Here is a 26,864-nt window from a genome sequence, read left to right as displayed (position 1 = left end):
CTGGCATCTTAGAATGAAATACACTTTCTTTTTTTCACTGCATCTCCTTGTCGGAGGACAGAAGAACTGCTTTCTCTTTGAAGAGTTAGTTTCCATGGCTACCAAAGACATTCTAGTGCTTCCGGCAGAAAATTTCCCATGCAGGTTGCATGCTGAAAGTTACAGATTTCTTGTTTCAATCTGTTTTGCAGAAAACGTGTTTTAAGAGGCATTCTTCAAAAACATGGGTTCTCTCGTCTCTTATCACTTTCTCTGAATGAAATACATCATTCCCAATCAGATGAGCCAAGCCAACGTCCTATCTTCCATGACAGGCTTCAAATACTGCCACTTAACAAGTCACTTGAGAAACTTCTTGCTAGACTTGTCAGATTCCAGTTTTTAAAGAAAAATAAGGAAAATGTGTTCCTGAAATCTGACTCAGGAGGGTGGCAGAACCATTAAAACATAAACACGTTTGCAGGTAGCAGCGACCCCAGGGCATGTCCTACTTAGGCACCAACACAGTTTGCTGTGTTACGGGCCTGGCTTTACCGCCTGAAGTGCCGTTGGGTTCCCGCCTGTCTGCCAGTGGGGTCTGACCACAGGTAAGCAACGCTGGCCCAGAGAAGAAGCTGGAACCAAACCCATCTGTTGGGATGTCCTCAAAGCAATGCCTGTGGGAATTTCTGCCCCATCCCACCCATGGCCACCTCCAAGGCAAACCGGCTGGTGAGCAGCACACAAAGGAGAGCGAGCCTCTCCCTCCCAGGAGGGGTTCCTTGCTGGAGGGCGGCATGGGCGGGAGGCGCCCTCTGTGGACCATCACACTTAGTTGAGAACAAGGGAATGAGCAGCATATTATAAGGGACACTCGGGGATTCAGAGAGATCCATCCCCAGTAAAGGATCCAAAAGGACCACTTGAGCTACAATGAGACTTGTTCATGAGCACTTTTAAGAAGAAAAAGAAACCAATGTCTCTGAAGCCTCCGTCTTCCACTCTTCCACTTTGCTTCGGGTGATAAATTTGGGGGGAGAAAGATGCTGACGGAACATAAAGAATACAGCCACTCAGGAAATATCAGCACAGACCCAGCCTGGATAGACAGGGTCCCACGGTGCCCCCTCACCTGGCACAGAAAGAGGGTCCACCTGATGAGAAAAGCAGCTTGGGCTCCTGAGACAAGAAGCTTGAGACTTAATTCCTGGCTTACCAGGAATTCCTTACTTACTAGCTGTGTGACTTTCAGAAAGGTAAGACCTCTCTGAGCCCTGCTTTCTTCATCTGTAAACCTGAAGCAAGAGCACGTCACTAAAGTACTAGAAAAGATTAAATGAAATTAACTATATACGGGTGCCTGGGCGGCTCAGTCAGTTGAGTGTCCAGCTTTTGATTTCGGCTTAGGTCATAATCTCATGGTTCATGAGTCTGAGCCCTGTGTCAGGCTCTGTGCTAACAGTGCAGGGCCTGCCTGGGATTCTCTCTCTCCCCCTCTCTATCCCCTCCCCTGCTCATGCTCACTCTCTCTCTCTCAAAATAAATAAACATTAAAAAAAGAAATAAACTATATAAAGCACCTAGCCACAGTGCTTGGCACATGTTTTAGTGGCTCAGTGAACAATTACAAGGAATAAAGAAAAACCCTCTCCCACAATCCATACCCCAGAGTTGATGACCAAATCCACAGACCTCTCCTCCTCATCTCAGAGGCCCCGCAACCGCCTTCTGATCAAGCCCTTCCTGTTTATCTCCACCACCACACCCACCCATCACCTCACACCTACCTCACGGTCAGAGCCCCCCAGCCAGGACTCTCCTCACTCCATGCCACCTTGCAGGGCCCCAGCTTTGCCTTTCAGGTCTGGCTCCACTCCATCATCTTGTTCTCAAACACCTCAACAGCTCCCGTCTGTTAAAGAGAAAACCCTGCCTCTCCCATTGGGCTTTCCCAGCTCCGTACCCATTTTGTGCCCCACTGCACACGAGCCAGCACAGAGCACTCCGGCAGCCTCCCTGGCTCTGGACACACGTGTGCACCAGGCCCTGCTCTCCTCGCCACTTGCCGGGATCTGGAACATGCCCTTCTTTCTTTATATCCCTACAAATGTCCTTCCTTCAATGTCTTTCCTTACAGATGACCACCTTGAGCCTGGCTTCCCCGGGAGAGCCCTCTCTGACGTTCCAGCCCTCCATTATATGCCTAGGGCACGCTGCTAGGTACAGAGCAGATGCTAACATGCATATGACTGATGGCGGGACAGGAAAAGCATCCAGTTGGCCTCCATGCTGGACCCTGGAGTTCCTCAGTTACGTCTCTGTAAGCCGGCTCATCAGGAATGGCATAGGATTCAAGGTCAGGTGGGGCTCTGGGAACAGCACACCTCCTGGCAGGCACAGTGCCATCACCCACTGAATTAAGACTCCTTCAGATACAGCAAAAGCCTCCCAGACTTAGAAGCCAAAAATCTGCAAACGCTTGGAGGCTCCAAAGGTGCAAGCAGAGAACTTAACTTAGACCAAGATTTATTTTAAAGCAGAATTTAAAGGGAATGATCTAGTTCTGAACAGATTAATATTTTATCCCTGAATCCAAACCCGACTCTTCTGATAATCAGACTTAGAGAAATTAGGTTAGCACTTCAAGTGCCACTCGGGTCCTGAAAAGCTACGGCACCCTGGAGAGAGGAGCCAGCAAGTAGGCGTCCAGAGTGCAAATAAGAAGGCTTTTCAAACACACAGAAACAGTCTCCTTCAAGGAGGCTGCAATCTGGCTGATGCTGAGCACACCTCGTGTTTGGGAAGGTGTGTTCAGTTTACAGGTCTCTTCCCATCCATTTCTCTCCTTGGCTCTTAGGACAGCTCTGCAAGAGAAGTGACAGATGGGGCCATCCAGATTCAGGAGTGAGAAAACCCCAACATGGAGAAGAGAAGCCCACTGGTGAACATCACATCTGCAAGAAGCATGTAACCAGGATGACAGCCAGGTCCATGCACCTGTGCTCTGCCCACTATGATGACCTGTGGGAAGCAATAACCACAGTGACTGGTCATCTCCTTGGCCAAGGAGCCACTGCAGCTGGGCAGCACTGAGACCTCGACCCTCAGCTGGACTGTCCACACCGCTGGAATGACCAGCACCCTGTTTGCTCTCTGGAGAGACCAAAGCTTCTGGCGCACACCTCAGGCTGGGTGAGCCCAAACCACAAGGGCTGATATTGCCCCAGACTGAGAACCCTCCCCCATCAGGAGACCTCACCACCAAGCCTCTGCTCCCTCTGCTGCTGACCAGCAAATGCCTGCCCAAAGAGGAAAGCACATGTCCAACACCCTATCCCTATCGCCCAGTGCACAGTTGTTCCCACATTCCTCTGAACCTCCTTGCCACTAACTTGGCCTTCCCTCCCTCTTCAAGCCTTCCCTGTGCCCTCTGGAATTTCTGCTCTTATGACCCCCACCTTTTCAAACGGACACTGTCCTCCTTGTTTAGATAGAAACCTGGGTCACCCTTGAGCTTTCTGTTTTGCTTCCCTTGCAGTCCTTCCAGATCCCTCCTCAAGGTGGAGTCGCTTGCTTTTCTGTTCCTCTTAACATTTAGACCAATACTTCTTCATTCTGCTGTAAAAGTCAATTACACAAAAATTCCATCTCTTCAGGGACAGTACCGGTGGGCACGTGGCCTTCTCCCCTTCCTTAGGGTTGTCTTTGGCCAACCTCCTGAACTGAAGACTTTGGCTCCTGGCTGCCAGCCTTCCTCTCCATTCTGCCATCCTCCTGGGGGACTCTGGTAGCCCTTGGTTGACCCTGCCAACCCCTAGCTTTGCAATTCCTTGACATATTAATCTCTAAAGGCCATCTCCTCCATGCTGCTTCAGCTACCCAATCCCTGCCACACCTCAAATGTTTATCATCCCTAACTTCATCATAAGTTCCTGCTTTCTGCTTTCTGACCATAACCTCCTCTCCTAACAGCTGACTTCTTTGCTCCCATGATAGGCACTTTTTTTTTTTTTTACCTCTCTGAAATGCCCAATCCATTGACCTTTCCATTTTCTCCCCATCTGTTACGCCTCTCCTTTCCTCCTAATCTAACTTAGATTTCATGATCCATCAGTGATCCATTCGGTGAAGTTCTTGACAGTAACCTAAACTTTCTACCATCTCTTTACTATACACAGATAGCAAACTCTCTCTAGATGAGCTCGAATGCCTCTTTCTTCCCTAGCTGGAGAAGGGATGGGTAGGACAGGCTGACATCAGTGCAGGTCCCTCATCACCAGCTTCACATAAGACCTCAACACAACCTATCACTCTCTCTCAGTTCCCCGCAATGACTCATTTGAGTCTTCACCATGCTCTTCAAACATCCAACTCTACCAGCTACCCCTTACCGTCAGCAGTTGAACCTGCTTTCTGCTTCAGAGAAACTAGAAATTACACAAGAATATTCCCAGCTTCCCACCATCAAACCAAACTTACATCTGACCCATCCTCTCTTCCTTTCTTCTCTTTATGAAGGAAAGAAACTTCTCTTAATACTACCTGTCTTTTGCCATCTTAATAAATTTGAGCTTTTCCACCCATGATCATATATCCCTCCATTTATTGAGGTCTTCTTTTATTTCCTTCAGTAAAGTTTTGTGTGGAGGTGTTGTACATCTTTCATTAGACTTATTCTTAGGATCTTGATTTTTTTAATGTTATATATTTTTGTACCTTCCATGTCTCTATTTAACATTTTGAACATACGGAGTACAGTTATAATGACTTTTTAATGTTCTTTTTGCTAATTCTAGCATCTGTGTGAGTTCTGGGTTGGTTTCAACTGATTGATTAAATCTTATTATGGGTCATGTTTTCCTGCTTCTTTGCATGCCTAGTAACCTTTGATTGAACACCAGCCATTGTAAGTTCTATCTTGTTGGGTGTTAGATATTCTGTATTCCTATAAATATTCTAGTGCTTTGTTCTGAGATACAGTTACTTGGATCACACTGATCCTTCACGTCTTGCTTTACTGTTTTGCTAGATTAGTCTGGAGTCCTTCCCCATCTAGGTCTAGTTACTCCTCACTAACTAGGCAAATCCTTTGAGTACTCTGCCCAATGTCCCATGAATTATGAGTTATTCCAATTTGGCTGGTGGGAACAGGCTGTGTTCCAGGCTCTGTGAGCACTGAACATCATGCTTTGTAATCCAATCCAGTGTTCTTCCTTTAGTCTTAGGTAGTTTCCTCGCAGACAGGTACTAAAAAGTAAACTCTGCTGCATGTGGAGGGGGGCCTTCTGCTCATCTCCAGGGTTCTCATTCTATGCAGGTCCTCCTCTCCAATTCTCTGTCCTGCATACTCTAGCCACCGTGGTTTCTGCAGACTCTTAGCTTTGTCTCCCCAACTGCGAGAAATCACAGGGCTCCACCTGTGTCCCTCCTCCTCATGCCATGGCCCCAAAACTCTTTCAAGCCAGTGAGCTGGGGCAGTCACGGTGCTCATTCACTTTCCTTCCTGTTTCTCAGGGATCAGTCCCTGTCCTTCGCTGCCTGATGTCCAGTGTTCACATATTTTCTGTTTTTAGTTTTGTTGTTGTTTCAGGTAGGAAGGTTAATCCGGTGCTCGTTACTGCATCTTCCTCAGAAACAAAGAATCTCTTAATTCTACTCTAAGGTATTTTTAAATCAATTTTATAAAAATATAAGCTATGAATAAAAATCCACGTGTTTTAAGTTTGTGGTTTAGCTAACATTAACATCTACTGTACAAACACCCCAATCAAGACACAGAACGTGTATACCACCACCCAGTTATCTCATTCCCACTCCTAGTCAACCATCCTTCCTCCTACTCCAGAAAACCAATGATCTAATTTCTGTATTATGGATTAATTTTGCTTATTCTAGAACTTCATATAAATAGAATCACACCACATGCTCTCTTTTGCATCTGGCTTTCTTCCCTCAGCAAAATGTTTTTGAGCTTCATCAATAACATCGTATTAGTATTTTCACTCCTTTGTCCCACTGAATAGTATGCCAATTTCTGATTACACCATAATTTGTGTATTTGCCTATTGAGTTGGGTTTTTCCAGTTTGGAACTCCTAGGAACCAAGCTCTAGGAATGTTCACAGACAAGTCATTTTGTGGGCAGAGGTTTTCATTTCTTTTGGGTCTTTACCTGCACAGATGGGACTTCTGGGTCAATACAGTTAAGTTTTTGTTTTAACTTTATGAGAAACTGACAAACTTTTCCAAAGTAGTTGTACCATTTTATGTTTCTATGAACAATGTATGAGTATATACGATGCTCTATACTCTTGTCAACACTTGGTATTGTCTTTTTTATTTTAGCTATTCTACTACATATGTAGTGGTATTTCATTGCAGTTTAGCTTGCACTTCCCAGGTGGCTGATGATATTGAAATCTTTACATGCACATTGGCTGTTTTGTATATTCTTTTACAAAGTATTTGTTCAAGTCTTTTGCCAATCTTTAATTGGGTTATATTTGTAGCTGTTAAGAGTTCTTTGCATATTCTAGCTACAGCTCTTTCAGATTATCTATCTATCTATCTACCTACCCATCCAGAGAGAAAATATTTCCCCCAGTGTGTGGAAACTCTCTCAATTTCTTGTTTCTTAAGACAAAAAAATCATCTGAAAATTTATATTTTTAGCTGTTTAATTAGATCTATGGTCCATTTCAAGTCAGTGTTTGTGTCTGGTGTGACCTAACGGTCATGGTGTCTTTTTTTTTTTTTAACTTAAAAAAAATCATCTTTTGTCCACTGCATTATTTAGCACCTTTGTAAAAAACCAATTGACCCTATATATTTCTGGATTTTCTATTCCATTCAATTATTCTACATATCTATCTTTATACCAAAATGACACTATATTTACTTTGCATTTTGGTAAGTCTTAAAACCAGGCAGTGTAAGTCCTTCAACTTTGTTCTTTGTCAAGATTGTTTTGGTTATTATTTGGTAATCTGCAATTATATGTGAATTTTGGAATCAGCTTGTCAGTTTCTAAAAAGAAAACTATTAATTTTTATGAATGAGATGCCATTGAATACACAGAAAATTGGAGGAAAATGGACATATTAACAATATTGTGTCTTCCAATCAATGATAAGACATCGTCATTTATTTAGACCAGTTTTAATTTTATTAATCAGTGTTTTGTAATCTTCAGTGTATGGATCTTCCATATCTTTCTTTATTTTTATTCCTAAGTATTCTAATTTGTTGATGCTATTATAAATATGTTTTCAAATTTCAGTTTCCACATGCTTGCAGCTTCTATACAGGAATAAAATTAATTTTTGTATACTGACCTTGTATCCTGTGACCTTGCTACATTCACTTATTAATTCTAACAGGTCTTTGGTCACTTTGTGAATAGAAATGAGTTTTTGCTTTCTAATCATTCTGCCTTTTTTCTTGCCTTAATGCACTAGCCAGTACTTCCAGTACAATGTTGAATAAAAGCAGTAAGAGAGGAATGATTACCTTGTTTCTAATCTTAGCGAAAAAAGCATTCAGTCTTTCACCATTAAAGATAGTTATAGTTTTGTGAGGTTTTAGTTTTAGTTTTTTTGTTTTTTTGTAGATGACCTTTTTCAGATTGAGGAAGTTACCATATATTCCCAGTTTGCCCAGTTTTTATTATGGTTATAGAACACTGTCAGTGTCATTTTCTATATTTACTAAGATTATCATGTAACTTTTCTCCTTCATTTGGTTCATATGTTAAATTACATTGTTTCCAACAGTGAACCAACTTTGTATTTTTCGTATAAACCCCACTTGGTCTTGAAGTATTGTTACTTTCCTATTGCTAGATTAAATTTGCTAATATTTGAGAATTTTTATGTCCTATTAGTGAAAGATGTTATTATTAGGTCTCTTTAGTTTTGGTATTGAGGTTACTCTGGCCTCATCAAATGATTTGGAAAATGTTCAATCAGTTATCTACAAAAGTTTTTCCTAGGAGTAGCATTATTTCTTTCTAAGTTGTTTAACAAAATTCACTTTTGGGATCAAGTCCTCTAGTTATCTTTGAGAGAGAAGGTTTGTGATTTTGAATTCCATTTAAAAAGCAAATATAGGGCTCCTTGGTTTTTTATTTCAAATCAGTTCTGATAAGCTATGTTTTTCAAAGAATGTGCCCATTTCTCCTATGTTTTACCCTATTCTCTTGCTATTGTTTTAATGTCTGTGTTGATGTCCCTCTTTTATTTATAATACTGATAATTTATAATTTGCTTTTTCTGTTTTGATTAGCCTTGCTAGGGATTTATTGATTTTAGTAAGTTTTTCAGAGAGTCCACTTTTGTCTTTTTTTTTTTATTTTTTTTTAATGTTTATTTATTTTTGAAGGAGAGAGAGAGAGAGAGACAGAGTGTGAGCAGGGGAGGGGAAGAGAGAGAGGGAGACACAGAATCGGAAGCAGGCTCCAGGCTCCGAGCCGTCAGCACAGAGCCCGATGCAGGGCTTGAACTCACAAACCGCGAGATCATGACCTGAGCCGAAGTCGGACGCTTAACCGACTGAGCCACCCAGGCGCCCCTGTCTTTGTTTTTTTTAATTAATGTTTTAATATGAAATTTATTGTCAAATGGTTTCCATACAACACCCAGTGGTCATCCCAACAGGTGCCCTCCTCAATGCCCATCACCCACTTTCTCCTCCCTCCCACCCCCATGAACCCTCAGTTTATTCTCAGTTTTTAAGAGTCTCTTATGGTTTGGCTCCCTCCCTCTCTTTTTTTGTTTTTCCCTTCCCCTCCCCCATGGTCTTCTGTTAAGTTTCTCAGGATCCACGTAAGAGTGAAAACATATGGTATCTGTCTTTCTCTGTATGACTTATTTCACTTAGCATAACACTCTCCAGTTCCATGGCTACAAAAGGCCATATTTCATTCTTTTTCATTGCCAGGTAGTATTCCATTGTGTATTGTGTTTCCTATTTTATTGACTTCTGTTATTCATTATTTATTTTCCACTTACGTTGGACAAATTTTTGCTCTTCTTTTTCTAGATAATAATGTAGCTCATTGAATTTAAACCTTTCTTCTTTAGTAATATAAGGCTTGAAGCTATAACTTTCCCTCCTAGCACTCCTTTAGGTGGACAAGGTAAATTCTGGCATGTTGTATTTTCGTTATTTAGGTTAAAATATTTTATAATATTTATTGTAATACTTCTCCTTGAATTGTAAGTTAGAGTTATTTAATTTCCAAATATTTGGAGAACTGTCTAGACAGCTTGTGATTGACCTCTACTTCACATTTATTGCTGTTAGAAAAAAAACATTCTAAGATTTCAATCTTGTGAGATTGAGTGATACTTTTACTGTCCATATGTGGTCTACCTTGGCTAATGTCCCCTGTGCTTTTGAACAGAATGTGTATTCTGTAGTTACTGGATATAGTGTTCTATAATTATCAATTATCTCAATTTGGTTGATAGTGTTTAGATATTATCTATTTTTAGTGTTTTTGATCTCCTTGCTCTATCAATTATCAAAAGGGGACTATAAGAACTTTCATCGATGTTTGTGGTTTTATCAATTTCTCCACTTAATTTTTACAGCTTTTCCTTCATGTATTTTAAGGCTTATTAGGTGGCAACACATTTGGAATCATCATGTCTTCTTGATGAATTGATCCCTTTATGAGACACCTCTATCTCTGGAACTACTCCTTTTATTGACATTCTTTTTATGTGGTATTAATATAGTTACCACATTTTTTTTTGTTTTTAATCTGTGTCTTTAAATTTATAGCATCTTGCATTTTTATGCAGTCTAACAATTTGTCTTTTAATTAAAATGTGTCCATTTGCATTCAATGCAATTACTGATGTGGCTGGATTTATGTCTACCATCTTGCTATTGGTTTTTTGTTCATCCCATGTGTTCTTTGTTCCTTTCCTGCCTTATTTTGAACACCTAAATATGACTACTTTTTATGATTCCATTTTATCTCTTCTTCTGGCTTTTAAGATAACACTTTATTTTTTAAACCATTGCTCTAGAGATTCACATATGCATCCTTAACTTACTACAGTCCAGCATGAATTTATAGTATATTGCTTCACATATAATGTAAGAACATTACAATAGTAAAGTTCCATTTAATTCTATCTTTTGTGCTATTGTTGTCATATAGGGTTTTTTTTTTTACAATTATAGTCCCCATAGAACTGTTATTATTTTCATCATCTTTTAAAGAAATTTAGAAATGAGGAAAATTCTCTATTCATGTTTACCATTTTTGGTATTCCTTTTTTTTATGTATATATATTTTTAATCTGGTATTATTTTCTTTAGCCTGAGGAACTTCCTTTAACACTTCCTGTAGTACAGATTTGCTAGTGACCAATCCTCTCTGAAGGTTTCTTTAATTCATCTTAACCTTTTTGAAGAATGTTTTGCTGAATACAGAATTCTGTTTTTTTTTTTTTCAGCTCTTGCAAGATGCCATTCCATTGTTCTATGGCTTACATTATTTTGAAAATAAATCACTGTATGATATTACTATCCCCCTGCATATAATTGCCTTTCCTTTCTGGCTTCTTTTCAAATACTCTAGTTTTTATTCTCAGCAATTTGAATTTGATGTGTCTAGATGTGCTTCTCCTCATGTTTCTACTGCCTAGGGTTAATAAAGCATCCTGGACTTCGAATTTATAGTTTTCAAAAAAAATTGCAACATTTCAGCCATTGTTTCTTTAAAAATTGTTTTCCTCTCCAATCTCTCCTTTACTTCTGGGACTCAAGTTCCACATATATCAGATTATTATTGTCCTAAGACTTCATTGATCTTTTTTTCTCTTCCAGTGTTCCATCTGCTATTTTATTCCAGATATTGTATTGCCTCGATTTCTCTGCTAAGATTTGCCATCTGTTTCTTTAATATATCCATCCTTTCCTTCCATTCTTTACACAGGTTTATAGTAGCAATTTCAAAGTCTTTGACTCCTAACTGCAGCACTGCTGTCATCTCTCAATTTGTTTCCACTGACTCCCCGCCCCCCTTGATTATGGATGTTTCCCTGCATCTTTTCATATCCTGTGATCGTTAATGATGTGGAGAAACATTTGGGAGAACATCTGGATTTTGGTGTCTTCCCGTAATAGGTGTTGACTTTTGTTTTGGCAGGCATTTAATTAATTGGCCACTTAACCTGAACCTTTTGAGGCTTGTTTTTAAGCTCTGTTAAGGCAGGTCTAGAGTAGCTCTTACTGTAGTAGTAAAGTAGCCCCCCTTTCAAGGCCTAGCTTATCTGAAGTCTCAACTGAATGTCCAATGTATTCATCAAGGTCAGTCCCGTCCAACTGGTCAGAACTCTGTTTCCCAGCATCGGAGGTTTCCAGCAGTTCACAGCTTTCTAAACAGCTGTTCTCCACCATGCCTCGATAGTCTCGCCTGGCACACAGCAGCTTAGTTTATAATCAAGGATTTAAGAGAATCCCTGGTTAGATTTCTGGAGCCCCTTCTCTGCACCCCTCTCCAGTACTCTGCCCTGAAAACTCCAGCTGTCTCGGCAGCCTGCAACTCTGCTCTTTGCCTCTTCAGCAAATAGACTGCTGTTCTCTGCTGTGCTCTGCCTCCCCATGCCACAATTCTGAAAGTGTCTCCAGGCAGAAGGCCAGGACAATTGTGGGGCTTTACTTCATGTGTTTCCCTTCTCTTAGGGATCCTAAGCCTGTGCTGCCTATTTCTATTGTCTGGGGAAAAAAACTGCTTCATATATCTTGGCCAGTTTTACAGCCGTTTATGGTAAAAGGTCCACTCTGGAACTGTTACTATGTTGTGGCTGGAAGCAGATTTTAACAGTCTGAAATTGGTCTCCTCATATCCATTCATACTGTGGCAGCCAGAGTGATTTCTCTATGCAAATTTTTCCATTTTGTCACGAAAATTTTCAAATTTTCATAGAAGTAGAAAGAATTATGCAGGGAACATCCGTATGCCTACCACCTAAATTTCACAATTAACATTTCCTACATTTTCTCTATCACCTATCGCCTATCACTTTATCATCCTTCTACCCATCCACAAAGTCATCTTATTTTTTTGATGCATTTGAAGGTAAGGTGAAGACATCATAACACAGAATAATTTTCATAAAACCCATATAGTCACATACATCCTGCTTAAAATTCATCAGTGGTTCCTTTACCCTTCAACTAACGACCAAAATCTGTGACATGACCTAGAACGACGTTTACTGATCCGGGTCTTGCTGATCAGTCTTCTTTTCTCCACCCTCCTCTCCCTGTTCCCTGGGTGCCTACCACCCTGGTTTGCTCAGTTACTCCAACATCCTCTGCTCCTTCCTACTGCAGGGCCTTGCATAACTTTTCCTTTGTCTGGAATGCCCTCCCCCAGCCTCCTTCCCCATCTTGCCTGGATATGATGGCGACTCATTCATTCTTCTCTGCCTCAGCCCCTAGATGTCAGCTCTACCCTTTCAATACTCACAGCACTACCTACCTTTCTTTCAAAGAATTTACAGAAGTTTATAACTATAATCTTTGTCTCCTCCATTAGATAAAAGAAGCTTCATAAAGACAAAAACTCTGCTTTGTCTCATTGTTAGAAACCCAGTGCCTAGTAGGTGCTTGGCAAATACATCTCCTACCAGAGGTATGCATTAAATAAGTCATTTTTTTTTTCTTAACAAATCTCAGAAAGAGAAGAAAAGTATCTAGCAGGATTTTCTGCTTCTTATTAGTCTGTTATGTTGAACCCAACCAAGCAGTACAGGGTCAGCCCTCAATACTGCCTCCAGGCATATTTTCCTAGTCCAGACTGGTGAGGCACACAGTCATTCAGAAAGCCCTCCAGAGACAGGAAACCCACAATTTTTCTGTGCTCTTCTAGACAGTCTAAATTCTTATAACACTGTGGATCCATATCTTCATTTGATTCTCAGAGATACAGCTCTGAATATTAGTCTTGTTTTGTTTCAGAGGGAAAACTTTTTAATGACACCTTTAAGGGTTTAAAACCAGACACTGCTCAATAACTCGCTCCATCCCTCTACCCACGTGCTCTCATCTCCCACGCCAGGGCAATAATCACTGCTCCCCTCCACTTTGTGTGACCTGGGAAAGCGGACTCGTGAGGCAGGATACATCTGCTGAAATATTAAAATGAAACTCCAAGAAAGGAACAACGGCTGAACTTTAATAAAGAAGAGCTCCCTGTACTATGAACATACTGGTCTTTGCATGCTGAGCTGCCCAGCTCTACCAACACTTGATCTCTGTAAGCAGTTTTACCAGCCTGCCCAAGAATATGACACGGAATGAAAAAAAAAAAAAAAGACATAAGTTTGACGGTAGCTTCTTAGGAGCAATCATCAATATGTTTCTCCCAAGAAGTCAAATGATTAAATTCATAAACATCCCTCTCATTGTAAAAGGGATAGCAATTATTAATGCCTCCAATCGAAAGGGGAGCACAGGAAAATTATGGCTTTAATTTTGACCATTAAGTTACCGGCAAGTTTATGAAGAGCTGGGTCTGTGTACGAAAGGACTGTAATGAATTCTCTCCCCCCAGGATTTGGAATCAACAGACTAAATAGCCCTGCCCTGCAATACCGATGCCTGCAACTACGTCTCCCCTTCTCCTGGGCTGTACATCAACCACCCAGAGGGTGGTGGAGGGAAGACAGCGGCGGGAGCAGCTGCTGCTTCACACAGAGCTCTCCAACGGCAAAATGGGTGCCCAGGAGGGCACACGTGGCCAGAGGTGCCCCCCTGGTCCTCAGAGGCCTTTGCTATGCCTTATGAAAAAAGGAACTCAGTCAGGAACAGATGATAGCCACAGCTGACAAGCGAGAGAGCTCTACTGAATCTGTTGCTAGTGCCTGGCTGCTGTCCACCGCTGTTGCCAGGGAAACAGACGTCAGCTTGATGGAAACAAGGATCAGCGAAAACTTTCACTTACCTCGTTTCCACCGATCCCAACAGCCATTTCTATGGAAACAGTAGCTGCGAGCCAGCGCCAGAGAGGTTACCACTCACTTGTTAATGTCAGGTGTGGCTACCAGCCTGTGCACTTCAGGTACCATGGTACCAACAGCACCAGGATGCTGCTGCCAGCTACCCCCGACAGCCTTTTAACTCTGCAACAAGAAAGTTCAGTGTTTAAACGTATATATTAATGTTGAGCTTGGTTCTTCATCAGTAAAAGGAAATTTAGCATTCTTCCATTGAAAGCCAAAGTGGGGTTTAATCCCTTGTTCTACCAAAGCCAAACCAGGTGAAGTTACTAAAGCGCCATGGATCTTTCCCTCAACCTTTGACCTCACTCAGGTTACTTCCATGTTCAAGAAAAGAAACATCCTCCAACTGTGTGGACACATCTTTCACATATTAGCCTACTCAAACCAAAGACAAACCCAGCTAAATTATGTGAGCATTATTTTGCTACAAGTGATCATTAAAGATGCCTCTGTCTGGAGTTCTGGCAGCATGATCCTCATCATCGCTAATTACACAAAGAAAAATCTATTTTTTTTTTAAATTGTATGATCTACCGAAAACCCTGTACCCTCTTTTTCATTTCTAGATTGGACTTCTATGTGCCTTCTCAGTCTGCCAGTCAAGATATGAAATTAATCCTTGAACTCAGTACAACTTGGGTCTGTGATATAGTGGCACCCAATCATACTGGCAGCCCAGTTATCCCATTACCTAACAACACCCCTTCAAGGCTATAAGCAACCCAACTACTCTTCTAAGACGAGATATACCAGAGGAGTATGTATAGAAGAAATTCTAGTGTTCATTTTCAATCAGCAGATGCTGGTGAAGTGTTGAATGAGAGCAAAATCTAATCCCAGTCATGAATAATTTATATATTTGTGCCTATTCCCAGAGGTTATGTCTCCACTTAGAAAATATTCACAAGTGATACAACTATCATCTCCCTGCTATGTTTTGTCTCCTGAGCCAACATTCAAGGGGAGGAAATCAGAGGCAATCTCTGACCTACCATGGCTCATGACAGTATGAATTCAAATGGACTAGGGTGCAAATGATGGTGCCCCAAACCTGATCCTATTCCGCAAAATCTTGATATAACACAGTTCATACTCCACCACTACCACTACCTCTCCCTCCCCATTCTCTTTATACTGCTATTTCTTAGTAAAATAGCCATGCCTGAGTCTTTGTGTAGACCCTGCGATTCGATGGAACTAGAATGGGATGGAAAGACCTCAATGGTAAAACTCAGAATGATCCATTGGTTTGAAAATGGAGAGGGGAAATGTTTATAGCAGCACTCTCAACAATAGCCAAATTATGGAAAGAGCCTAAATGTCCATCAACTGATGAATGGATAAAGAAATTGTGGTTTATATACACAATGGAGTACTACATGGCAATGAGAAAGAATGAAATATGGCTCTTTGTTGCAACGTGGATGGAACTGGAGAGTGTGATGCTAAGTGAAATAAGCCATACAGAGAAAGATACCATATGTGTTCACTCTTATGTGGATCCTGAGAAACTTAACAGAAGACCATGGGGGAGGGGAAGGAAAAAAAAAAAAGAGGTTAGAGTGGGAGAGAGCCAAAGCATAAGAGACTCTTAAAAACTGAGAACAAACTGGGGGGTGGGAGGGAGGGGAGGGTGGGTGATGGATATGGAGGAGGGCACCTGTTGGGATGAGCACTGGGTGTTGTATGGAAACCAATTTGACAATAAATTTCATATATTTAAAAAAAAAAAGAAAACGGAGAGGGGAAAGTGGGTGATGGGCAGTGAAGAGGGCACCTATTGGGATGAGCACTGGGTGTTGTATGGAAACCAATTTGACAATATATTATATTTAATATATAAGAAAGAAAATGGCCCTTGCTTTTCTACAATGTTTCACCTCATCCTCATCCATGTTCCCTCAAAACTTCTGAAGTTAAGATAAACAGGCCTCTAGTAATATAAAATTGGATCAGTGATTTAAAAAGATACCTGTGATCTGGTAAACTGAAACTTACTGGGACACAAAGAACACAGATTAATTTAGAGATAAAGGACTTTGAATGTACAGATGTGGGCTGGGTTTACATTCAATCTTAGGTCACGAAACCTAATTTACAAAGAATATTCTAACAGACAAAGCCTGTTTAAGAAAGTGTTTCAAATATTTTCCCTAAGATGTTGACAAAACCAAAGCTTTGAATTCATAGACGAGTTAAAAATGATTTTAATCTGTTCCTTAAAGCAGACCCAGGAGGTGGTTTATGTAATAATATCCTTCAGTAATCATTGGCTTACGTCATTATATATACACGTGTGTATGCAATAAAACACTTAAAAATATTCTAGAACTTTGACTTTCCACTGAAGCAAGCCAATCTCGGTCAATTATTATTAGTTTAAAAGGGCTGGGTTGATTAGATTTTTCTTGCATCAAATCACATTTTATATACTCTCACTCAAGCCACCACAGTAACAAAGAGCAAGTATGCTACGCTCTAGCTCACTGAATCCTCGAGCAACAAAATGTGGTTGGTATTATTAACTCCATTGCACAGACCAGGAAAGTGAGGCTCAAATAGATAAGTAATTTGCCCCAAATCTCACAGTCGGTAAAAGGTAGAGCAAAGAATCAAGTCTTGGCTATCTAACTCTAAAGCCAGTCTGATTAACTACGATGCTACAGAAATACCATGCCCCCAAATTTGTGAAAAAAAAAAAAAAATCACTGTCAGAGAGAACTTGAGTCACAACCATTTGGAACTGCAAAATTAGCTGACAAAGAACCTCCAAGGCTTCCGTTTGAGGGGGCACAGAGTACAGAATTAATGTGTATACAAAGCTCATTTCTCTTGGTCACTTTATGGGAAATCCAGAAAATGGTACACTTTAATTTCCAAAGAGTCCTGTGTCTATTCCCACTTTACCCAGAAAGGGGACTAGAATTTAGGTCCATGGATTTAGGATGAAGACACATTCAATGAGTAAAATCCTTAACTTCCACATTCATTACCAGATATAAAACCAGTCACCCTATAGGGAAAGCTGCAGGATGGGACCATCCATATTTGAGGGACAAAGAGATGGAAGCTCAGGGTTACAAGTAAAGTCCCCAGAGTTGGTGTGTGACAATGGCAGGACCAGAACCCAGGTCTTCTCATCTACCAATCTCTTCTTGGGGGCCTGAACCACACCTTGGGGGCCGTACCACAGGTATGCCTGGCATCAGGTGGGTCTTGCAGGGGAAGAGGTGAACCCACAGCCCGGGACCACCATTCTTCCCCCTGAGAATCTGGCAGGGATTCTAAAGAAACAAAGCACTGGAACACCAATAGTCCTCTTATTTTGCCTGTTTACTGACAAAAACCTCAAAAAGGACAAGAAGTTAAATGAACAATTTTAAAAGTAAAAAAAAAAAAAAATCACCAATCTTCTAAAACAAACAAAAAAACAAAAAAACAAAAAAACCATCATGAGAAGAGACATAATCTGCCTGACTTCTAGACTTACATGAGACATTCTTTCCAATCCCTGGTCATAACGGGACCATCTCCGCAGTGACAACTTCATGTAAAATTGCAACATGAGCTAGAGACATTCCTGGCTCCCCTGCCCCAACCCCCCATAGAACACTGTCGTCAGAGAGCAAAGTCTTCATCTGTGTTCACGCTTGGTTACACAGGGTGTACAGTTCATAAACTTCATACTCACCTTGAGAAAAGGAGCTGTTGTAAAACCAAAGATTTTTCCAAAGCTTAGAATGCTTTACAAATGTACCAACACCAGATCGGGTGTGCAGATTAAAATCAGTTCACGAACACAATAGGATGGCATGGCCACATGAAAAAAGAAAAAGCCAAGTAGCAGAAACAAGTATTTCCAAGTAGTTAACAGACTTAAAGACACACAAGCATCATTTAGCGATCCTTCACCAGAAGGCAATAGCATGGTTTTAAGTTTCTAAAACGGGAGGCTTTTAATTCAGTGCTTTAAGGATTACATGTGTGCTGGTCTGGTGGTCCCTAAGGGGCTATGCAATGGAAGTCATCTTGCTTTTAATATTTACATCCCTCTGGTTTTGTGATCCCATTAGCGTTCCCTAAAAAAAAAAAAAATCGTGAAGAACTCTAAGGTTGAAGCAAATTTTTAAAAATTTCACAAGAAAATGCATACGAATGACTTCTTTTGATTTTTTGATTTTTGATTTTGTTGCTTTGGGGACCAGTCAAGGGGGAGTCGCTGGGCAGAGGAGTGGGGAATTGTTGGGGAGGTGGGAGCATGTCCGTCATCATCGGTCTTCCCCCGCAGACGCCTTATCGCCTTTCAAGAGCCAGTTCACAGACATGCAGTCTTCACAGCCCCTTGGTCTACACCCCTGCTCCAGCTCTGCCATGCTGCACTGCTTGACGACAGTCTGCCCACCAGACAACGGAAGCCTGAGCCCAGAGCCTCTGTGTCTTAGACACCTGGTTTGCCTAGCCTCTGGCTCAGCAGGAAATGCTAGGCAAACTCACAAGCATGACTAAAGTCTCTGCCCTGCAGCCTCGGTTCTCACTTTACACCGGGTACCTCTCCACACTACCTTCCAGAGTGGCCTCATGCTGGAGACCCCTCAGCGTGCGGCCCTTAGGAGCTGGGGCACAGCATGAAGGGACTGTGGAAATCACTGGGAAGTCTTGGATTTTAAAAATTCACATGCCATTGCATTCTCCTTCAGAAGGGATGTAGTTTTGCTTCGATACAAAAATGTTTTAAAATTACTTATTGTTTTCCCTAGAATATACCCCAGTAACCTGGTTGTTCCATGAGCGTGTACTGTTTTTATCCTCCATAGGGGTCAACATTTAATGCCCACCATTATAATAAGGAGCGCCTCCTCCCATCTTTTCCTCCCCCCCCCCACCCCCCCCCCCCCCCGCCGTTTTGAGCTGCTTCATCACAGCTGGGCGATGGCTCCTGCTCCGGGAAGCTCAGAGATAAGGCATGTCACTGGCACTGTTAAAATTAGTCGTTTCCATGGCCTCAGTCAGTTTGGTTGAACTTGGGAGACGTGGGGCGCCAAGGACTGCAGCACGGAGTTGCTGTTAACCCTGTGTGGGCTGTTCCTGACGCAAAACCAGAGCTGTGCTGTTTCTCCAGGGATAAATTCCACCCTTCTAAGCCCAATGCTAACCTGAGTCCACAGAGACTCATCAGGATGAAAGCACTTTTAAAGTGTTCAAACTTTAAAACAAGGGCTTGCAGGGCCATTCATCGGTAGACAGAAGGAAGCTTTGCTGGGAGTGGATGATGCTGTCATACCCTCAACTCAACCCAGTCCCCACTCCCCTCACCGGGCCATCTCTTGAGGGGGTCCTCCCGCCACAGCGTGCATCCATGGTGTAAAACTGACCACATATATTATCCCCTGAAGACAGGCAGGGCAGTTTAGAGGGTAGATGAGGAAAGGAAGCAGAGGTGAAGGACAAGCTGTGAGCCCTGCTCTGGAAAAGGCAGTGTTCAGAGAGATGCAACACAGGATTCCTCAGGGACTCAGCATTCCACAAAGGCATCGTACCCCCCGCCCCCCACCCAAGACACAGGCTTGGGAAGAAGAAGATAAAACAGGTGAGGATACACTCACGTGGGATCAAGTGTACCACCTCAAGTATTTCCTGAGGATGTGTGAGTGCAGTGGGTAACAAAGGCTCTTCCAGGGGGAGATGGGCACCTCCGGCCCCCAGCAGCGGTTATGTTCAGAAGCAGCTTCTGGGAGAACCCAGACAGCCCCTTCTCCCTTCTAGGGGTGCTCCCCTTTCTGGGTGTCTGCGGGTGGGGAGGATACAGAGTCACCCAAGGGGCTTCGGACAGCATCTCCAAGTATGGGCAGGGCAGAGCCCAGGAATACCAGGATCCCCTTCCAGAGCCAACCTCCACTCTCTACAGAGACTCCTCTCCATGGGAAGTCATCCACTAAGTGGGGGCAGCAAACTGAAATTTCAAAAATGGTGACTGAGTGGTAGGGACTATAAGCCCCATAGGAAGTATATTTGTAAAAGCTGGTCATTACTCTGCATTAAAGATTCCACAAGTTAAGACCAATCATGAATTAGAGGGATAGTTCTCATAATGACAGTAGCAGACAACGAAGCAAATAAATGACTTGAAGGATGTAAGATTTTTTGAAATTGTTCAGGGTTTATGTGCAAATCTAGGTTTATTCCTCCTACTCAATAAAATCTGAAACACCCTGGATATTCAAGACACACCATGGGTGACTCAAAAATGCCAGGTTATGTACTAAATGGGAATAAAGCCACGAAAGACAAAGGGCCTTTCCTGGGGGAGACCAAGGCTGGGACTCCTTTTACTCACTTGCAATCCACGTCTGCACATGGACGTACTAATGCACCTGGCTTCAGGGAACTGTTTTCATTAAATTAATAATGTTTGGCAAGCATCAGAAACACAGAACCTCACAGACAAGATACAGGCAGAGAGAATCACAGTTCAATCCAAAAGCAACACACAGAAGGCACGTCAGAGTCCACACACATGCAGAGAAGCTGCGGGGAGCAGCTGGGGGGACATGTAGAGCTGCCCCACACGTGGCACCAGCAGAGTGTGCAACATGGATCTGACTGCTTACCCACTAAGGACACCAAGAACCAGGTTAAGGACGAAAAATGAGCCAAGGATGATCAGACTAACAAAATACACCCATGGCCATTCCCATCCTATTGCATCATTTACCTGTAAAATGTAAGGAGATCAGTTATCAGTTATCCATTTACTAAAGAGCGGAGCCCCAGGAAGAGCTGCCAGACCAGACCACTCAGGGCTTTGAGTGAAGACTCGCTCTATCTTGTGTTTTCAGGTAAGGACAAGTTGTGCTGCTGAAATCTACAAATATGGCCCACCAAAAGTCAGCCAGGACCAGTTCATTTAGCTACTGTTTTGTACCAATTAATCTGCATATTTGGATCCAGACCAATAAAGCAATTATAAGTGTATCTCATTTTAGGACAGACAAAGGGCAGGCAATGGAATCTATTTAAATCCCAAGCAACAATGCTGATTAATTTCTGGTCAATAACCATTCCATAGCTTTCTTTCATAAAGGCTGGTGAGGTTCCAGGAAGCATCTTGGTTTGGGAAGCCTCAGCAGAAGAGAAAGCATCTCAGAGGACACAGAATGTGTTTGGCACCTACCCGGCCGCCCCCATCTAGCAAAACCTGTGTGGTCTTGGCAACCATCCTTAGGACTCTGCTTTCAAGATGAAAGAGGTGTAGCTTACCCGCTCAATACACCAAGTACAAGATTTAGTACGAAAAATGACCCAAAGATGACGAGACTGACAAAATACACCCAGGGCAATTCAAATCCCATAGCATCATTCATCTGCAAGAAATAAGATAGTCTCATAGGAGCAGGTTAATAAGAGAATCTAATAAAGAGTGAGGGTCACATTAGAGACAGCATTCTATGCATTGAATTAAACATTTACTTAGATTTGAATCAGAGACAACAGTAGCCAAGTCACATTCGCTATATATTCCCCACACACACGCACACACACGCGCACACACACAAAGAGTCATCAAAGTTTGGGGGCAAATAACAGCACACTTTGACACAGGCAGGGAAATCAGCTGGAATCTGGCTCTTTCTCACTGGAAACAGTCTTGATCATGGACTTTCAAAATAGATCTTGGTAGAGGACAAAGCTGGTGCTTATCTGGAAAGTATTTTCTACCCTACCCAAGTTGTTGGAACGTCTTGCTTTTAAATTTTGTAATGGTGGAAAAGTCTTAATAGAGACAAACTTGCAACATTTAATTCGGTAAGTTCTTTAAAAAAACACCTAAAATAATACATTTCCATTGGAAGCTAACTAATCCAAAGAAACCTAACCCATCTGAAATCTAGATTATCTGCCATCAGTAAGTGCAAGCAGGGCCAAATTAATGCAAACAAAGTACTCAGAAGTCAACTAGCTGACACACATTCAAGAGTGCTTTTGGGAATGAGATGTTTCCCAACTGCACCTGAGGACAGACCCAGGAGAAGGAAAGAATCCCTTATCTCCCCCCCCCCCCCCCCCCCCCCCCCCCCCGCCCCCATCTAGCCTTGACCTAGATGAGCCACCTGGGAGAGCTGGCTCCAGCTGTGAGCTGACTGACACCAGGTGAGAGAAAGTTGGTCCAAAGGAACCCTGTGCTGCTACTACTGGAACAAGCTCAAGCATCACAGTCAGTCTTGGCCCCCAGGGCAGACTGTCACAGGGGAGGTTTGGTCATGAGCAGCCTTCATGCAGGAGCAAAGAGGTGCTTCAAGGTTCACGGCTAGATGGAACTTGCCAGCAGCACAGGTCAGTGTTACATTAGGCAAACACTTCTCTGAGGAAGGAGGTGTTAAGGACCAGTCCAGGGACAGAATGAATGACCCCTCTGCCTGACTTTGCTGGAACACCCAGAATCTTTGGCCAGTAGAACTATATGTAGTCGGGAAGAGTGACCGTTCTTGCCTCACAGGTGAAAGCCCCTTAGGCTTTTAAGCATGTGCTTTCTTCCACATTATTTGGCTCCAGATTTTAGCTTTACAGAATGAGGCGCAAGCATTTCACTATGTTTGCCTCACGCAGAAGCCAAACAGGAAAAGAGAACATAAAAAAAAAAAAAAATGACCTAACATCTGTTGCTGAAGTCTAGGGAGAGGACATTAAATCCCTTATGAAACACCTGTTTGGCCACATGAAAATTGATGTGCTTAATAGAACTCGTATCACTCTGCACATCTTACACTGGCAATTAGAGTAATGAATGAACCAGGGCCGTGGCTGCAATTGTTGATCTAATTAAGCTGGATAAACTAATTTCAACAGGAAGGCACAGGGTAATTCTTCCAAAGCAACACCACCACTAAACTTATTTAAAAACTCAGTGTGTGGAAGAGAAGAACCAGGCTGTCCAGTGTAGTGGCCAGAGCCCAGCCTGGAGTCAGGGCCTTCCATGGAGACCTCTCTGGGCCTGTTTCCTCTCTGCAGGAGCAGTGCAGATGACAGGGGAGGGCATGCCCATGGGGTGAGGGAAGGATGTGCAAAGTCCAGGACTCCCAACAGGAGACCTCAGTCCCGCATAGTGCTGGCAAAGTCAGTGGCCAAGTCAAATGCTCTACCAGTCCTCGTTCAGGCCCCAGTCTGCTGTTCTAGGGAATGCTAGGAACGGCAGTCTGCTCCACTTGGGAGGGCACTTTTTTTTTTAATTAAGGAAGCTTTTAATTTCTTAGGTGTAGGTGTGGGACAGAGTCACATTTGCTTGGATCAGAAATATCAACTGGAGTGACAGCTGTGGGCTGGGGAGAAGGCCACAGCAAAGGCCACAGAAAACTGTCTAAATCTCCAGAAGGTGGGAAGAGAAATGAAACTTAGTATCTAAAGGCCAGTCTTTCTCCAAACAAAACCTTCTCAACCCAAGTCTCTTTTCAGAGGCTAGTATTCCTCAGACCCTATCATATACATAGGACAAGTCAGAACTGATAAGCTATTCTGAAAAATATCCAAATGAAAATAAAGACTCTGCTTGGGATTTTGTCTGTGTGGTCTTTATCAACAATGAAAAACTCAGCATGAGCTGAAGCATTTCAATTTAGATTCATTTTTGAAAGATTTGTATCAAAGCCATCAGGTAGTATCACCTGGTGCCTAGAAAATAACATTCTATTTAGTTTCCTTTTCCCCCCTCATTTCAAAGGCTGAAATGTACATTCATGTCTTAAATTAAAGACCAACCTAAGGCTTTTTGGTTTTTTTCTAACTGTTGAAAACACTACTGGGAACTTGGTATACCGGTTGGGGCTCCTCTGAGTAGGGAATAAGAGAGAGGCACAGAAAGGCAAGCCCTTGGCCAATGAGGGAGGAATTTCCCAGGCATCTTGAAGGAAGTAGACTGTCAGCGTGACCATGTGGACTTCCCATTCGAGTCTGGCAGCCAGCACCTCCAGAGGTGTGTTCATTGAGGAAAGAGCCCGGCACTAAGGCAGGAGGCCGTAAATGATTAATACATGAGTAGCTCTTTCCTGAAACCAACACTATTTCAATTTCCTACCTTTAAAGACATGTCTTTGAAGAATGTATTCTAACTGTGCATCTTGCAGATAAGAAAACTAAAGCCCAGAGAGTTCTGGTGACCTACCCAAGGCTATACACCCAGCCCTACCCAGCCTTCATGCTCTTCCCTTGACCTACACCCTGCTGCCTCCGTAGACAACAAATACGTGTGGATCAGATGGCAGCTTAATTATGCTTACGGAACTCACTTTATAAAAGAGCTCCACAAGAACTTTTTTTCTACCAGAAATTGATGATCCCACTCCCACACATCCAAACAGTTCTCTAAGTATGTTTTCCTGTATATTGGACCCACCTGTAAATTTCTCAAGACCCTGCCAGCCCTTTTCCAGAAATTCTTGAGAATTAAGGCATCAATGAGCTTGAGAACACTGCCTGAATATAAACTTGACAAGATGCAAAATAATCCCTGGCAAAGATTGTGCCCACTATATACAAACACCTGAAGGATTGAGAAATTTTCTTGCAATCAATATTTATAATCTAATCTCCCTAGTTATCTCTCGAGATGTTCCCTTTCCACCCTAGTTGTTCATAAAAACCGATATTTAAACATGGCCTTTCCACACTGAGGTGATGGGAGTGTACAATGAGAGGCAAGAGAAACTAGCATTTGTTGAGCACCTGCTCTATGCCAGGCACCGTGCTGGTCAAGGATGTTCTGTGCTGGAACACAGCTGTGTATTTTCCACCTGACTGTGGTCCATTCAATATTAAGAAGGCTTGGTGCCTTGGCTCTTGCTTATCTCTCTGATGAGTTAATAAATATAATCAATGAATAATTAAACCTGATGTGTTTCAGAGACCTTAGTGAACTGTATGGGAGATGACTTAGCTGCCCCCTAGTGTTCTACAATGGTTCACAAACCTCTGACAGTAGGGAATACCAAGGAAAGAGTGCTGGGTTCCAGTCTAGAGCAGGGTCACCAAACTATGACGCATGGGCCAAACCCAGCCCACCACGTGCTTTTGCACAATGCTTGAGCTAAAAATAGCTTTTTCATTTTTAAATAGTTGGGGGATAAAAATCAAAAGACTGTCTCATGACTCATGAATGTTATATAAAACTCAAAGTTCAGTGTCCACAAATAAAATTTTAATGGAACAGAGCCACACCCATTCATTTACATGTTATCTACGGCTGCTTCTGTGTGGCATAGGCAGAAGGCAGAATTGAGTGGTTATGACAGGGATATGATGGTCCACGAGGCCAAATATACTTACTATCTGGCCCCTTACAGACCCCTGGATCTACAAACCCCTGGATCAAGAACCACAACCACTTGCTATAGGACCCTGGGTCCTGTATGTTCAGTGGCCTCTCTGTATACCACTGCTTGGTCTTCAAAATCCAGACTTTCTACAAAGGGATACAGACTGGGATAATGTTGGCAAATTACTTGAGCTCCTCCATCAGAATAAAGATGCCCTGTAATTCACAGAGAATATAATTATTATATTGTCAAATTATTAACTCTGTCATGTTAATGATAGAGATAATAATTATGCAATCCTAGGCACTCCAAAAGCAATGGATACTTTTGTTTTTGGGTGTATGGAGTTTTCTCTCCTTTAATCACACATTAAAGAGTTTTCACTTGCTAGACGACAGGAAAACTGTCAAGAGTCCATGTGCAAAAATGTAAAATACGGTATGAAATTGTGCATTAGTCAAGGCACATTGGATCAGGCACATTGGACAATTCACTCTGACAACAGAGAGGACAACAGAGCTGAGAACAGTCACAGATTTTTTTTTTAAAATCAAGATGTTGTTTCCTGTACCATTTGCAGGGATGGGGAGGATCAGAGTTTGGGCTATTTGGATGAAGCGTTTTCTATTTATCAGAAACTTCAAGGCAAAACCAGGATTGAGATCTCAACTAATCTAACTAGGATTTGCAACTCAGAAGTTAACACTGACAATGAACCCTTTACCTAATTTGAAGGTCCCCTTGCCTTGGCCATGATCTTGGCTCATCCAATATAATTTCCCTCCTTTTTCCTCTTCATGAAAGACATTATCTTATGAATATATAGACATGCATGCCCACACACACACGTGCACACACACACACATGCATATTCTTTCTTTCCTAGGACAATAAGAAAAAGGAAGGGAAAAGAGAAACAAGATACAACATGTTAGTGATGCTTAAAACTTTTTACTAAACTGGACTCACGCTTTGGAGAAGATAAAAATATACCTTCCTTGCATAACATTGAATATATAGAGATTTCTACAATCCTGTAAGCATGGTGTTCATTGGTGAAGGGAAGCAAAACCTATTTAAAACCATTGTGTGCTGTGTTCTCTGAAGTTACAAAGGAATATGAAGCCCTACAGAGTATCTACAATGTAGATACTGCCAAAGCTAATTCTCAATCTGTAGGCCTTCTAACTAAAGACTGCCCATTCAAGAAAGTACTTTATTACTAACTGCCTTTTAACCAATAATTATTGGAATCCTGATTAATCTCATTTGAACTTGGGTTTAGGCTCAAAATCTGCACATCAGCTGGTTTTTCCCAGCAATCTGTGCCATGGAAAATAATTTCTAAACTTCTGTGAGCTTTTTCAAATTCTACTAAATAAATAAACTCAGCTCTGAGAAATAGCAGTTAAAATACTGTTGCTCTTCATTTATAGCAAAGCCTTCCGGCTCTGTCAGGAACAGAGAGCAAGACCTTAGCCAGAGAAAGGGCATCAGTCTGTTTTCATGGCAGGTTGGATGGGTCCACCAGCCCTGGAAGTTTGACGTGCCTTTCCAAC

General features: G+C 42.1%; 1 protein-coding gene across 1 annotated transcript in view; it reads right to left on the bottom strand.

Moving 5' to 3' along the window:
• Positions 1 to 26,864, bottom strand: part of CACNA1D (calcium voltage-gated channel subunit alpha1 D) — a 301,531-nt gene that overhangs the window by 114,610 nt on the left and 160,057 nt on the right. Inside the window, exon 8 of the mRNA XM_042927310.1 lies at positions 21,260 to 21,363. Within this exon, the coding sequence (XP_042783244.1) occupies positions 21,260 to 21,363 (104 nt within the window). The remainder of the gene's footprint in view (positions 1 to 21,259; positions 21,364 to 26,864) is intronic.

Source organism: Panthera leo, chromosome A2, assembly GCF_018350215.1.
Source record: "Panthera leo isolate Ple1 chromosome A2, P.leo_Ple1_pat1.1, whole genome shotgun sequence".
Classification (NCBI taxonomy): domain Eukaryota; kingdom Metazoa; phylum Chordata; class Mammalia; order Carnivora; family Felidae; genus Panthera; species Panthera leo.
Note: the sequence above shows the minus strand (reverse complement) of the source record. Positions and strands in the feature narration are given on the sequence as shown.